Genomic DNA, 13,779 nt, shown 5'->3' with positions numbered 1-13,779 from the left:
TCCTTAGGGCACCAGGGGAGTTTTGTAAAACGACACTGACCACATTCCTCCTCTTCATAAATCCGTCCCAACCTCCTACTACCCGTGATGAGCCTGGAACCCACCTGTGGCCGCAAGGCCCTGGGCCAGTAGCCTCTGCCAACCATTCCTGCCTCGTGGCCTCCTGTCCTACTCTGTCTGGGCTTGCTCCTCCCAAGCCCACCCTCTTCACCTTTCAGCTCCCTCCACGGGGCTTCCTCAGGCCCCTGTCATATGCTGAGGAGCTCCTGGTCCTCTCCTGGGCAGCCCTTAGCCCCAGATTTCATGCACTCATCAGCAGGAAGTTCTGTGTCTCCTGTCTACCTCTAGGAGGCTGGGGCTGTTACCTGTTTACCACTAGGTCCTGTGTACCCTGCTCTGGGCAGACATTAAGGTCCTCAAGAAGTGAAGGGGCAAGAAAGCGGCAGGACTGGGAGGGAGAGGGAGGGTGAATCTAGGTGAGGGATACGTGGTGCTCCCTGCATGCTCCTTCAACTTTTATGGGAGTTCGAAATGTTTCAAAATTTAAAAAATAAGAAAAGCTTAACACCTCCGGATCCAGTGTATGAGCTCCCTGCCTGGCTTGGCAGTGCTTCCCACCCTCCAGGCAGATGACAGGCACCATAGGCCGCTTGAGCCCCCGGAGGGAGGTGCACCCTTCGTGTGCCCCCACCCAGCCTCCGGGGGCCACCTAGTCAACCAGGCCCCCTCACTGGGGACCCGAGTGCCACCCCCACCCCAGGCTCCCATGGCAGCTGCGGAAGGGGTCGATGGTGCCACAGCAAAATGCAGGGGAGTGGACACCCGCAGTGACCCTGCCCAGGCCAGGACTGCCTGGAGTCCAGGCTGAGTGGCAGGGGTCGAGGCTGGCCGGCCCCTCTCCCCACCTCCTCTACTCCATGCCTCCTCCACTACCAAATGTTAAACCAGAGCAAGCCCTCAGGCGGTCTCCTCAACTGACAGAACCAGCCCTCCAGGATGACTCAGAGCCTCAGGAAAGGAGAAATCTTGTGGGGGATGGGAATCTATTTAAATATAGAATTCAGACAAAAGAACTTTTAAAGTTATGGTTACAGAATATAAATGTTACAGACAACCATGCTATAAAAATCACAGCAAAATGGAGAGTTGGGCACTGAGGATGTGCTGCGTAACTCACTTTTCCCAAGAGGGAGTCAACAGATACTGATTAAATTTGGAAAATGTTTGAAAACGTAAGTCCTCTAAACTCTACTTTTAAAAAATAATCCATTTCCTTTTGCCCAAAGGCAGTTTTCAAATGATGAGGACCACGTGGGCTGAAGCAACTTGAGGCCAATGCCTTTTCTCAGGGGACCCCAACTTATTGTTGAAGGAGGGGAACGGTGTTTCTTCATCTTTTCCTCCAGCAGGGCAGCACCCAGGGGACCTGAGGAGGGGCTCAGGCTCCCAGGAATCTCCCTCAGCCCCCAAACCACCCAGAAGGAACACGGCAGGGGCACAATACACTTCTGTCAGGCGTGCCCCCTCACACCGCAGGCTCACCTCCTCAGCAGAACCTTGGGCTGCCATGGACATCAGGGTCCCTGTGCACAGAGGCTGTCAGTCCTGTGTGACTCCCTGGAGGAGGTGGCCTTTCTGAGGGTCCAGCAGGAAGAAGCAGGCTGAGGCCTCCTGGGAACTGGCCCTGGAAGGAGAGCCAGAGAGGGGCAGGATCGGCTTCCCAGGGGTTCAGGGCTGGACACCAAAGGCAGCAGAAAGTGAAAACCTCAGAGACTCCACCTAGTCTCTGAGTCAGTGGTCGGGTTTTCCAGGCTGAGGAGGCCCAGGGTGTGAGGCCCTGGGGGATGGAGGCCACTGGAGAGCCCTCCTGGGCCTGAGAGATGGCCCAGGCCAGGAAGCCCTGGAGCAGGGCAAGGTAAGGGCTGGTGAGGGTTGGGGAGGCCCAGGAGCAGGGGGGTGGGGGTTGGAGCTGGGACCTCAAAGGACCCAGAATCATGGAATTTTAAAAACCTATCCATGGTGGGATCTAGTGTACAGCTTCTTTTATTCTCTTTTTATTTTATTTTTTCTGCTTACAAAAGTAAATTATGCTTGATCAGAAAAAGATTACAATGTTGAAAGTGAAAATCAGTCAGCGGCTGGGCCCCAGGCAGAAGCCCAGTGGAACGTGTAGAAGTTGCAGCCAAGTTCACTGACCCAGCCAGATCGCACCCTCGGTTGTCAGGAACCGGGCTACGGGTCCTCCCTGGACACGATGGGGCCCATGGTGGACTCCTCCCCATCCACCAAGGGACTGGGGGCAGGCTGTCCTGCCAACCTTCCGTCTTCTTTCCCGTCTGGAAGAGAAGGGTGTGGGTCAGGCTGTTGTCAAAGGAAAAGGGGGAAGGGGTGGGGGGCAAACCTGGGGGTCCCAGCTGCCAGAGCAGGGATGGGGATTGCTGACTCCAGAGACATGCTCCCAAAGGCCACTGGCCCAGGGACACAGAGGCTGTTTCCAGGAAACTTTGGGCCAAATCTGGGCTGAGCATCAGGAAGCTGCTGCTCCCTCCCCACTGCCTGGCCCAGGATGGGGCAGGAGGTGGAGAGGGCTGTGGACAGGTCTGGAGGTAAAGACGGAGGGGCAGGTTGAGAGGTGTTGACTGCCCATGAGCACCTGCCCAGGGGAGCCCATGGGGCCGAGCTGCAGCCCTTGTTCCGTTCTTCATCTCTCCATCTGAGGAAGGGTGACTTTGTCCTGATTCTCACAAAGGTGCCATATGGGGTGGGGTCCATATGGCCCCAGAGCCCACCTGATCTGAGAAGTGAGCAGAGGTCTCCGGTGGGGTAGAAATGGCCTGTCCCACCCAGCTCAGCTGGAAGAATGGGCTCTGAGCCAGAGGGGGCCCCCCCATCCTTTCCAGTGAGCTAGCTGGTGGCCTCAGGGTGGTGACTTGGCCCTTCTGAGCCCTGCCTCCACACAGGTCGTGAGGACAGAACCCTCTCTGCACTGGGCAGAGGCAGGTGGACATGAGGAGGCACTTGGAGCAGAACAGGCCAGTGGAAGGGCTCAAGGGTGAGCCAGGCCCACTGCAGAGGGGCCTCCAGGCTCCAGGGTCCCTGACTCCAGCAGGCGATGGAGCCTGAGGTGTCCCTCAGGTTGCCTGAGAACTCTAGGCCTGTGGCTGGGGATGCCCCCATCTCATGAAAAAGACATAAATAGGTAAACACATAAGAGTAGACACGGAGAGAAATAGGCCCAGGAACACAGACATACAAAAACCCACACAAACTTACTCTCCTAGGCAAATACACACATAGGGAGACAGAACCTTAGAGAAACATGCACACACACACACACACACACACACACACACACACACACACACGGAGGCCTACAGACACGCAGAGATTCACACTGAGATAATGTAGACAGATGCACGCAGAAATGTTCACAGCACACACATACTCCCCTGAGCCAGCCGAGCCTGCTGTCCCCCTGGCTGCTCAGGTGACAGGGGACTTCGGCCCCAGGAAGGTCCTGCTCTCGCCCTGCTTGCTGGTCTGGGGCCTCACCTGTGTCCAGCTTGCTGCGTTTTTGCTCAGGCTCCTGGGGGGCGGCCTCGATGGCCCGCTGAGCCTCGGGATGGATTTTGAGGAGGGCTTTGGCAAGGGTGGCAGGGCCGGGCACCCCCAGGGACATGATGCAGTGCACTCCTTTGCGCTTGGCCCCCGCCACTTTGGCACTGTCCTTGGAGGCCGTCAGCAGCACCAGTTTGGAGAACTTCCTGGGCTTCCTGGGGGCTGCGGGGATGACATCTGTGCCCGGCTCAGGGGGCTCAGGAGAGGGCTCCTGGCTGGCCTTCACGCTCTCGCCCTCCTGCTCACTGGGCTCGGGCAGGGGCATTCCGGGAACGATGGCCTGGCCCCCAGGCCACGCTCAGGCCCCAGCAGATGGATTTCTCCTCCACCTCCCTGGAAGGAACCCAGCAGTCCAAGGGCTCCGTCCTAAGGCAGGAGGCAAAATCCCATTAGTGGAGGTGCCCTTAGGCCTGGGTTCAGGAAGAATCTGGGCTGGAGGTTGGGGCAGATGGGGCTGCCTCGGTGCCCCCGGGGAAGGACCTGAATGGAGCCAGAGAACCCTGGGCTGGTGCTTCTACTCTCCTGGTAGCCTTGAGTCCGTCACCTCCCCCAGCCAAACCTCACTTTCCCATCTACAAAATGTGCCCAAAACAGGGCTCTCAAGGGGCTACTGGGGTGACCAAGGTGCTGACAGCTGTGAGTTACTAGGAATCCAGGCCCACAGGTGCTGAGCACGGGGTGAAGTGCTTCCACAGGTTTTTCCATTTAACCTTCAGCCCCACGTTATGAAAGTTGATCTTTCTCATTGACCCAGGTTACAGATGAGGACACTGAGGCATGCAGCCATGAAGGCAGAGCTGGGAGTCCAGTCGAGGTGGGTCCAGAGCCCGCCCCGCACAGCACCTGGGGTACCTCGTCCAGGATAACAGGAACCGGTCTTCCTGAGCACCAGGCGTTGGGGAAAAGCACTTTGGGGACATGAGTTCAGGTCACCAACCCTCCCAGAATGCCTGGTGCCCTTCACCCTGACACTGTGTCACTAGGAGCATGGGCTGGGGCCCTGCTGGCACACTGCAGACCCCAAAGGAGGAGCCTGGCCCTGGGAGGAGGGACTCTCTGGATTCACAACTAGATCCATCCCCCATCCCAGGCAAGAGGCCCCGGGGCACCCAGTGCTAGGGGATGCCAGGGCCCCACGAGGGCAGCGACCTTGTGTCTGAGCTGGTGCTGCCTCTGCCTCAGCTGAGTGGGGACAGGGCTGTGGAGGTGTCCAGAGAATCTGTTGTCATTGAGGGCTCCCTGGCTTCTGGTCTGGAGAAGCAGAAAGGATGGATGACAGGGAATTCCCTGGTGGTCCAATGGTTAGGACTCTGCACTTTCACTGCCGGGGGCCCGGGTTCAATCCCTGGTCAGGGAACTAAGATCCCACAAGCCACACGGCATGGCCAAAAAAAAAAGAAAAGAAAGAAAAAAATGGATGACAGGGGCAGTGGTGGCCTGGAGACCAGGGCTCTGGGGCATTAGTGTGGGCTAGCTGTTTTGTCTGTTGGGGGTGATTGGGTGGTGGGCAGATGGCGGGGTCTTTCTCAGTTTCCAGTTTAGCCCAGAAACAAGATTGCTGCCTTGGCAGACATCTCACCCTCCCTGTCCAGGACTCAGGCAGCACCAAGGCCTGTACACTCTTACCCCCTAGACCTGTTTCTCCAACCTGGCTTTCCGTTGTGTTTCTCTGGGCCCCTCCAATGCACATGGCTTGAGGTGTCCATGCCCCGCACCCCAAAGTCTTCCAAGACCCCTTCATCCATGAGAGGAGCCTGAGGTGCAAGGCCAGTGCATGGTTGGGGTGCCTTGTCCCCTGCAAGCTCCCCTTCTCAGTCAACTAGACATGAAAGCAGAGACCTGACAACTAGACACGAAAGCAGAGACCTCCCAACTGTGACAGAGGAGGACCCCCACCTCCAGGGGGTGTAGCCTCAGGTAAATGCTTCCTGGTAGCAAGTCACCTGACCACAGGCACCCCTGGGATTGATGTCTCATTATCCCTCCTGTCCCTGGTCCAGCCCCTGGCTAAGCCAACCCCTACTCCTCCCATGTGCTCCTTCCCAGCTCTGCCCATCCTGTCCCACAGGGCAGGCAACATTGTGGTACCTGGGACCTGGGGGGACATGGGGCCCAGCAGAAAAGACACTGCCTCCCCCCCCCCCCCCCCAGAGAACCACTCTGGGCAGGAAAGGGTTATGGTGGGAAGCCCCACCCACAGGACCCTGCCCCCACACTCTGATTGGCCTGGTGCACAACCCTGGCCAGCAGCCCACACCTCTGTGGTCCAGGGATGAAACTCCAGGTGGCTGGACCCCTTTCTCACATCATATACAAATAATTAACTCTAAATGATCATAGACTTAATTATGAGAGCTAGTGATAAAACTCTTAAAAAAAAAAGAAAAGAGTAAATCTTCCTGACCTTGGATTAGGCAAAGCTTTCTTCAGTATGACACTAAAAGTACAGGTAACCAAAAAAGAAACACAAAAATTTGACTTCATCGAAATTTAAAACTTTTGTGAGTCAAAGGACACCATCATGAGAGTTAAAAGGCAGCCCATAGGATGGGAGAACATTTTTGCAGGTCATACATCTGATAAGGGACTTGTATCTGGAATTTATAAAGAACACATAACTCAGTAATAAAAAGACAAATAACTCAATTTTAAAATGGACAAAGGATCTGAATAGGCCTTTCTCCAAAGAAAATATACAAGTGGCTAGTAAGCACGAGATGTTCAACATCATTAGTCATGAGGGAAGTGCAGATCAAACTATAATGAGATACTATTTCACACTACTAGAATGGATCTAGTAAAACAAAACAAAAAACCCAGACAATAACGAGTGTTGGTGAGGATGAGGAGAAAATGGAACCCTCATACACTGCTGGTGGGGATGTAAATAGTGCAGCCACTTTGGAAAACAGTCTGATGATTTCTCAAAAGGTTAAACGTAGAATTACCATATGACCCAGCAATTCCACTCCTAGGTGTATCCCCAAGAGAAATGGAAACCGATGTCTACATAAAAACTTGTACATGAATATTCGCAGCAGCATTATTCATAGATGCCAAAAAGTGAAACAGCCCAAATATCCATCAACAGATAAATGAATAAATAAAATGTGATGTATCCACACAATGGAATATTATCTGATAATTTAAAAAGTTCATGCCACGACATGGATGAACCTTGGAAAGATTAGCTAAGTGAAAGAAGCCAGTCATGAAAGATCACATATTATACACTCCATTTCTATAAAATGACCTGGAGTCTATAGAAAATCTATAGAGTAGAAAAATCCATAGAGACAGAAAGTAGATTTGTGATTGTCTAGGGCTGGGGGTGGGAGGGATGGGGACCAGAAGAGTGAAGAGTGAATACTAGTATGTATGGGGTTTCTGGGGTGATGAAAAAGTTCTAAAACTGATTGTGGTGATGGCTGCACAACTTGGTGAATTTACTAAAAGCCATTGAATTGTACATTGTGAGTGAGTGAATTGCATGGTATGTAAATTATCTCAATAAAACTTATGTATTGAGAATAGAGAAATTAAGTCTATAATCAGTGGTTTCCCCACTTCATGATACCTAAGAATCACCCCGAATTCTTGTTAAAAATGCACAGTTCTGGACTCCTCCACCCCCAGACTTCTTTCTCAATGGGTCTGGAGAGGGACCTGAGAATCTACATTTTTTTTTTTTTTTACCAGTACCCTATTTGATTCTGATACTTTGTGAAAAATGGATGATGCCATGGGCCCTCTGTTTAAGAAGTTTCTAATTTCTAGTTCATAGCTGAACTGTTTTTCCACCACTCCATGTACAGAGGTGGACAGTCCCTCAGGCTGGATCAGTCTCTTTTCTGGATTTATCCCTAACCTTCTAGCAATTTATTTTTAAGATGTGAATGGAGGAGTTGACAGGCAGCTATTTTAAGCCTAAAACATCTATTTTGAAAATTAAATTTTTACTCAATAAAAGTTCATTGAGTTAACAGAATTTTTAGAAGTGAAGCAGAAATGAATTAAAAAGATCAAAAGGCTTAATAGTTTACCTTACTTCACTCACTTTACACCCTCCACCTGCATCCCCAGTCGGATGGTTTGATATTGCTATGGGTCTCCAGTCACCCATTTATCCTAACCAGCTGTCATGATATTGTAAGATGGCTCAGTGTAAACCCCAAACCACACAATGTTAAGAACTGGCAGGAGCCTCTTAGACACCTTGGGAGGCAGAATAATGCCCCCCTGCTGCCCATCGCCAAAGCTGTCTAGGTCCTGATCCCTGGAACCTGTAAATATGTTACCTTATATGGCAAAGGGGGAATTAAGTTTGCAGATGGCATGAAGGTTACTAAACTAGGAGATTATCTTGGATTGTCCAGGTGGTTCCATCACAATGACAAGGGTCTTAAAAAGCAGGAAATGTAGGTAGAAGAGTCAGAAAAAGCAGTGTGATGATGGAGGCAGGGTCAGCAAGAGGAGAGATTCGATGTTGCTGGCATTGAAGGTGGAGGGAGGGGGATATGAGCCAAGGAATGCTGGAGGCTTCTAGAAAAGACAAAGAAACAGACTGTCTCTCCTATAGTCCCCTGGAAGGGTTACAGCCCTGCCCACACCTTGATTTTAACCCAGTGAGGCCCATGTCAGACCTCTGACCTCCAGCACTGCATGACTTTTACAAAGCTGTGTTGTTTTAATCCACTAAATTTGTGGTAATTTGTTATGGCAGCAGTAGGTAACTAATACGAGGTCCAATCCCTTGATGGTGAGGTTCTGAAAGCCAGGATCATGGGAATTACCTGGCGGTCCAGTGGTTAGAACTCCCCGCTCTCACTGCCGAGGGCGCAGGTTCAATCCCTGATTGGGGAACTAAAATCCCACAAATGGTGTGGCCAAAAAATAAAAAACAAGAAAGCCAGGATCATTGCCTGGCAACTGATGATGGATTAACAGAATTACCATTACCTTCATATTTATGGGAGAGAAATACCATCAATGTCCACCAACACCTGCATCCTCAGCTAAGAGGCCAACCCCTTACACTCTCTGGGCTGGTTTCACCTATGTAATGGGAGTAGTGGTGAACTTCACAGGGGCTCTTAAGAGCAGGCAGGCAGGCAGGCAGGCAAGGGTGAAGTCTTCACGTTACCAGTGATACTGACAGATGCCCCTTCTATAATCGCTGTCCCATGTGGTTCTTGGAGGGCTGCTGGTGGGATGATGGACCCACTTAGACATGCAGGTACACATCCTTACAGGGAGATTTTCAAAGCAGCAGTAAGACCCAGAATGGGTCAAGAACTGTTACTCTATAGTGTGCAGGGAACAGCTTCCCCAAAGTGGGAATTTCATGTAATGGCACCTCCTTTCCCCTAATCACCATGGCTTGGAATCTTAGTTACTTTTACTCCTCCTTACCCACTGTAATTTGTCCTTAGACCTGTCTATGCTGCGCCCAAATGGCCCCTGCTCCCCGCCTCTCTCCTCTCGCATCATTACCGCCACCTCCTGACTAAGCCTCCGGAGTGCCTCCCCCGCCCCAACATCTCAGACCTCCAACTGCCATCCCTGCGAGCATCTCTAGAGCCACAAGGATGGGACGGGACTGGGGATGGGTGCAGGGTGGGGGCAGTACTGGGCGGGGCGGACACGGTCAAGGAAAGGCAAACCAATGTGGGACTCCCTGACTTGGGGTGTGAGGGCTCAGTCCTGGGGTCGGGTGGGTTGGGGAAAGGACGAGCGAGGAGAAGAGCTGAATCGCTGGTGAAGGACAAGGAGGCTGCCTGAGCGCCGGGATGCAGAGCTGGGGGGCACCCCCCCCCAGCATCAGCAGCCCTTGGTGACCCCCAGAGGAGCCCGGCAGGGACCCGAGACCCTCCCCGATCCGCTGGGGCCCGTCCTCACCGGGCACCGGCCGGGCGGCGACGGCAGCGGGGCCCTCCCTCTCCGGAGACCGAGCCGCGGCAGGTCCCTCAGCCTCCGTGCCTGGGGCCCCCGCCTGGGTTCGGGCAGTCACCTCAAGCTGGGGTCATGGAGCGAGCATGCGCAGCAGGGCTTGTGGGGGGCCCATTCCTTGGGCTAACTCGATTTCTCCGGGTCTTCCCCTCGCGGGGCAGAACTGGCGGCCTGACCAATCTCGCGCGGGGGCGGAGCCAGGGCTCGCGAAGGGGCAGGACCATGCCGTTATTGGGCGGTGGCCCCCGGGGGGCGGAGCGTCAGCCTTCAAGTGGCCAGACTTAGAGTCTTGGGCGGGGCTCTCCCAGGACAAGGGGAGTGGATTTAACTGAGACCACCCGACCTCCCCCAGTGTTTGACCTCGGCTCTACGCAGAGGAAGTCACAGCATTTGTTTAAAGGCCTCGATCGTCTCCGTTGTTCTCCTGAGCGAGCAGAGGGAAGAACTTCGAGTATGCTCATCAAAGCTACTGATTCCGCTCCGCCCAGCATCCCTGAGGGCGCAGCATTTTTGCCGTTGGTCCCTCCCCGACCCTCGGTCCAGTCCTCGCCATTGGTCCCTCCCTCGTTATTGGTGCTCCCCTCCTCCCTCGCCACAGGTCCAGCCCTCGTCCATCATCCCGGCCTTCGCCCATCGGTCTAGCCCCCACTCACAGCACAGTCACTGCACACTGATTCTCTGACCACCCTGGGCGGTGGAGACCGGGACTGCTCCCGCACGGGGAGCTGCGGGCCCTGGGGCCTACTTTCCTGGACACTTGGCGGGTGGCGATCAGAGTGGCCCAGCATCCTCCGAGCTGACGCGCGCCCTGCCTCTCACCCGCCTCCCCTCCTGCACGGCGCCCCGGGCCCTCAGCTCACTGCGACCCTCCCCAGCCCTCCACCCGCCCCCCTTTGCCCCGCTAGAGCCCCCAGTCTTCTAGCTGCACGTCCTCACGTTGGCAGAGTGAAGACGCTGCTGCTCTCTAGAAAACACCACTCCCCGGACACCCCTCTTCTTCTCCTCCTTTCTCTTGCTCTAAAGCTGCTCCTGGGCTCCCAGCAGGTGCAGGTCCAGGTGCCATGAGGCCTGTCTGACCTGGACTTCAGGCATTTCCCACGTTCTCGCATCTTCTGCATCTGCCGTGTCCTCCAGTTCTCCCGCGTTCTCCTGTATCCTCCTCCTCAAGTCCAAATATCAGCAGAACCTGCAACTGCCTCTACAAAGGCTCCCAGCTCCCTCCTCCCCCGCCTCACCCCGCCACCGCCGCCCTGGCTCTGCAGATCCCTCATCACCACCCTCGGTTCAGCAGACACGGCTTCCACCGACCTCCAGTCCTTTCTCCAGGGGCCAGGTCATTTCCTGGGTATTCTTCAAGGTCATTCAAAGGCCTTCATGAATTTATTTGCCATTATCTATTAATAATCCACTGACTACTGGTTGTTTCTAATTTTATTATGTTATAAATATCTTTGTATCTAAATTCCTGACATCTGATTATCCCCTTTCTTGAAATTTCAAAAAATAGTCAAAGAAGGCAAATGTCTTAAGAGCTTTTTATTTTATTTTTGATAAGTTTTTTAAAAATTTATTTATTTTATTTATTCATTTTTGTCTGCATTGGGTCTTCGTTGCTGCGCGCGGGCTTTCTCTAGCTATTGCGAGCGGGGGCTACTCTTGGTTGTGGTGCGCGGGCTTCTCATTGCGGTGGCTTCTGTTGTGGAACATGGGCTCTAGGCACGCGGGCTTCAGTAGTTGTGGCACGAGGGCTCAGTAGTTGTGGCTCGCAAGCTCTAGAGCGCAGGCACAGTAGTTGTGGTACACGGGATCTTCCCGGACCAGGGATCAAACCCTTGTCCCCTGCATTGGCAGGCAGATTCTTAACCACTGTGCCACCAGGGAAGTCCATAAGAGCTTTTTAAACATGTTGCCAGATTGTCCCCAAGGAAGTGCACAAGCTTGGAGTCAGATGCCTGTGTTCAAATCCCAGCTCTGGCATTAGCTAGCTGTGTGACAAGCAATTGCTTCCCCTGTCTCTCAGTTTTCTCATCTGATAAATGGGTATAATAACATCACCCACCTCATGGAGTCATTGTGAGAATTCACAGAGTATTATCCTGTGGGTCGTGGGTTCTAACATTTATATTCCGTAGTCCAGCGGTTCTCAGGCTTTTTGGTCTCAGAACCCCTTTAAAGAGTGATTACACTCTTTAAATTATTGAGCAGCTGGAAGAGCTTTTGGTTATGTAGGTTACATCTATCAATATTTACAATATCAGAAATTTAACCTGAGAATTTAAAATATCAATAATAAATTCACTGCATAACTGTATCTTCAAACCAAAAATGAGTGAGAAGAGTGGCAATGTTCTACATTAAAAAAAAAATCTGTTTGGGGACTTCCCTGGTGGTCCAGTGGTTAAGACTCCTCACTTCCACCGCAGGGGACACAGGTTCAATCCCTGGTTGCAGAACTAACATCCCACGTGGCATGGCCAAAAAAAGAAGAAAAAAATCTATTTAATATCACGTTTGAGAAAAGACAGCTGGGTTCTCATGTCTGTGTCTGCCTTCACTCTACTGGGATACACTGATTTGGTTGAAGTACGTGAAGAAAATTTAGCCTCACACAGATAAAAAACTGGAAAAGGAAGGAATATTTTAATAGCCTTTTCAGATAATTGTAGATATTCTTCTTTGATACTACACCAACACTCAAAACATGGTAGTTTTTTGAAGGTTAGCTGCAACACGGAATCTGAGATGACATCAGTGAGCTTTTTGTGTTCTATTACATGAAAATCCATTGATCTGTCTTGCACTTTGAAAGGGTCTTTTACCCTCGTGTGATTTCATAAATCATGTGTTGGTCTTTTCGAAAATATTTGTTCATTGACTTATACAGATCTTGCAAATGTTGACACATCTTATTATACAATATAAATAAAATGTATAACATTCATTAATACTGCCACCAATCTCAACACAAAAGTCTGGCAATATTGGGAAGCTGTGAAGCTAAAGGTGGCATACAAGTTTTCCAAAATTGTACTTTTTGCCAGAAGGCTTAGAATTTTATCATTGGCAACAAATTCTATCAGTTTGGTGTCACTGCCTTGATTCACACTAAGAGTCACCATTGCTTTTGCATCATCAGTGCAAAGTCATCACAGTGAAAAAGGCAAACACTGTCTCAGTATTACTATGAAAATAATCATGGACCTTTGAAAAGGCTTTGGGAACCCCCAGGGGCCACCAGAACACACCTTGAGAACAGCTGCACTTTCATTTTTCTATTAGCTTGTTCATCTTTTTCTTACTGATTTAAGAAACATTTTTATTGAACTCAGATTAACCCTAGTGTTCCACATGTGATGGAAATATTTTATTACTTGCATTTGGTGGGGGAGGAGGTTGGGAAAATAGGTGTATGATAGGTGTGTGTGTTTACACATCTGAATCTTTATTTATTTATTTATTTTTGGGCGGCACCTCGCAGCTTGTGGGATCTTAGTTCCCTGACCAGGGATTGAACCCGGGTCCTTGGCAGTGAAAGCACAGAGTCCTAACCACTGGACCACCAGGGAATTCCCTACACAGCTGCATCTAGTGGTCTTTTCCAATTTGAGTTTCTCTGTTTTTTAAAATTATCCTAAGCAAGTTCTTCCCATACTTACTTGAATAAATACTGGATAGTTTCTGTATTAGTTTGTCAGAGATGCTGAATAAGGTATCACCAACTGAGTGGCTTAAACAACAGAAACTTATTTTCTGATAGTTCTGGAAGCCAGAAGTTTGAGATCAAGGTGTGGACTGGGTGGGCTCCTTCTGAGGGCTGGGAGGGAGAATCTGTTCCAGGCCTTTCTCCTTGGCTTCTAGATACATTACCCTGATCTCTGCTTTGTCTGCACACAGTGCTCTCCCCGTGTGCATTTCCGTGTTCAGATTTCCCCTTTTTAAAAGGACACCTGTCATTTGGGTTGTGTCCACCCTAATGACTTCACCTAACTCAATCATCTGCAAAGACCTTGTTTCTAAACAAGGTCACATTCACAGGCACTGGGGATTAGGACTTAAACTTCTTTGGGTGGGGGGGTGGGGACGTAATTCAACTCATAGCATTTGCTTTTACTTTTTTCTAAAGGTTTGATAATTTCTCCCTTTCCACTTGATTCTCTCACATTTTGGAATTTTTATTTTTTTATATATATTATCAAATCATTTCAAAATACT

The 13,779-nt window shown here is 51.1% G+C and overlaps 1 protein-coding gene across 4 annotated transcripts; it reads right to left on the bottom strand.

Annotated features, from left to right (window-relative positions):
* Positions 1-2,025: 2,025 nt before the first annotated feature.
* Positions 2,026-10,666, bottom strand: FLYWCH2 (FLYWCH family member 2). 4 transcript variants are annotated; one of them, XM_082359601.1, is made up of 4 exons: positions 9,517-9,748; positions 4,768-4,869; positions 3,553-3,984; positions 2,026-2,336 (listed from the first exon to the last, which is right to left on the bottom strand). In XM_082359601.1, exons 3-4 carry the CDS (start codon positions 3,881-3,883, stop codon positions 2,233-2,235), a joined length of 435 nt encoding a protein of 144 aa, XP_082215727.1. In that variant the 5' UTR covers positions 3,884-3,984; positions 4,768-4,869; positions 9,517-9,748; the 3' UTR covers positions 2,026-2,232. The 4 variants fall into 4 exon arrangements, with proteins under 4 accessions (XP_082215727.1, XP_082215729.1, XP_082215728.1 ...); XM_082359603.1 differs by lacking the exons at positions 4,768-4,869; positions 9,517-9,748 and adding an exon at positions 10,645-10,666; XM_082359602.1 differs by lacking the exon at positions 4,768-4,869 and having other exon boundaries at positions 9,629-9,748.
* Positions 10,667-13,779: the final 3,113 nt, after the last annotated feature.

The sequence above is a fragment of the Balaenoptera borealis genome, assembly GCF_965194805.1.
Source record: "Balaenoptera borealis genome assembly, chromosome: 16".
Lineage (NCBI taxonomy): Eukaryota > Metazoa > Chordata > Mammalia > Artiodactyla > Balaenopteridae > Balaenoptera > Balaenoptera borealis.
The sequence above is the reverse complement of the archived record's forward strand: the minus strand, read 5'-3'. Positions and strand labels throughout refer to the sequence as shown.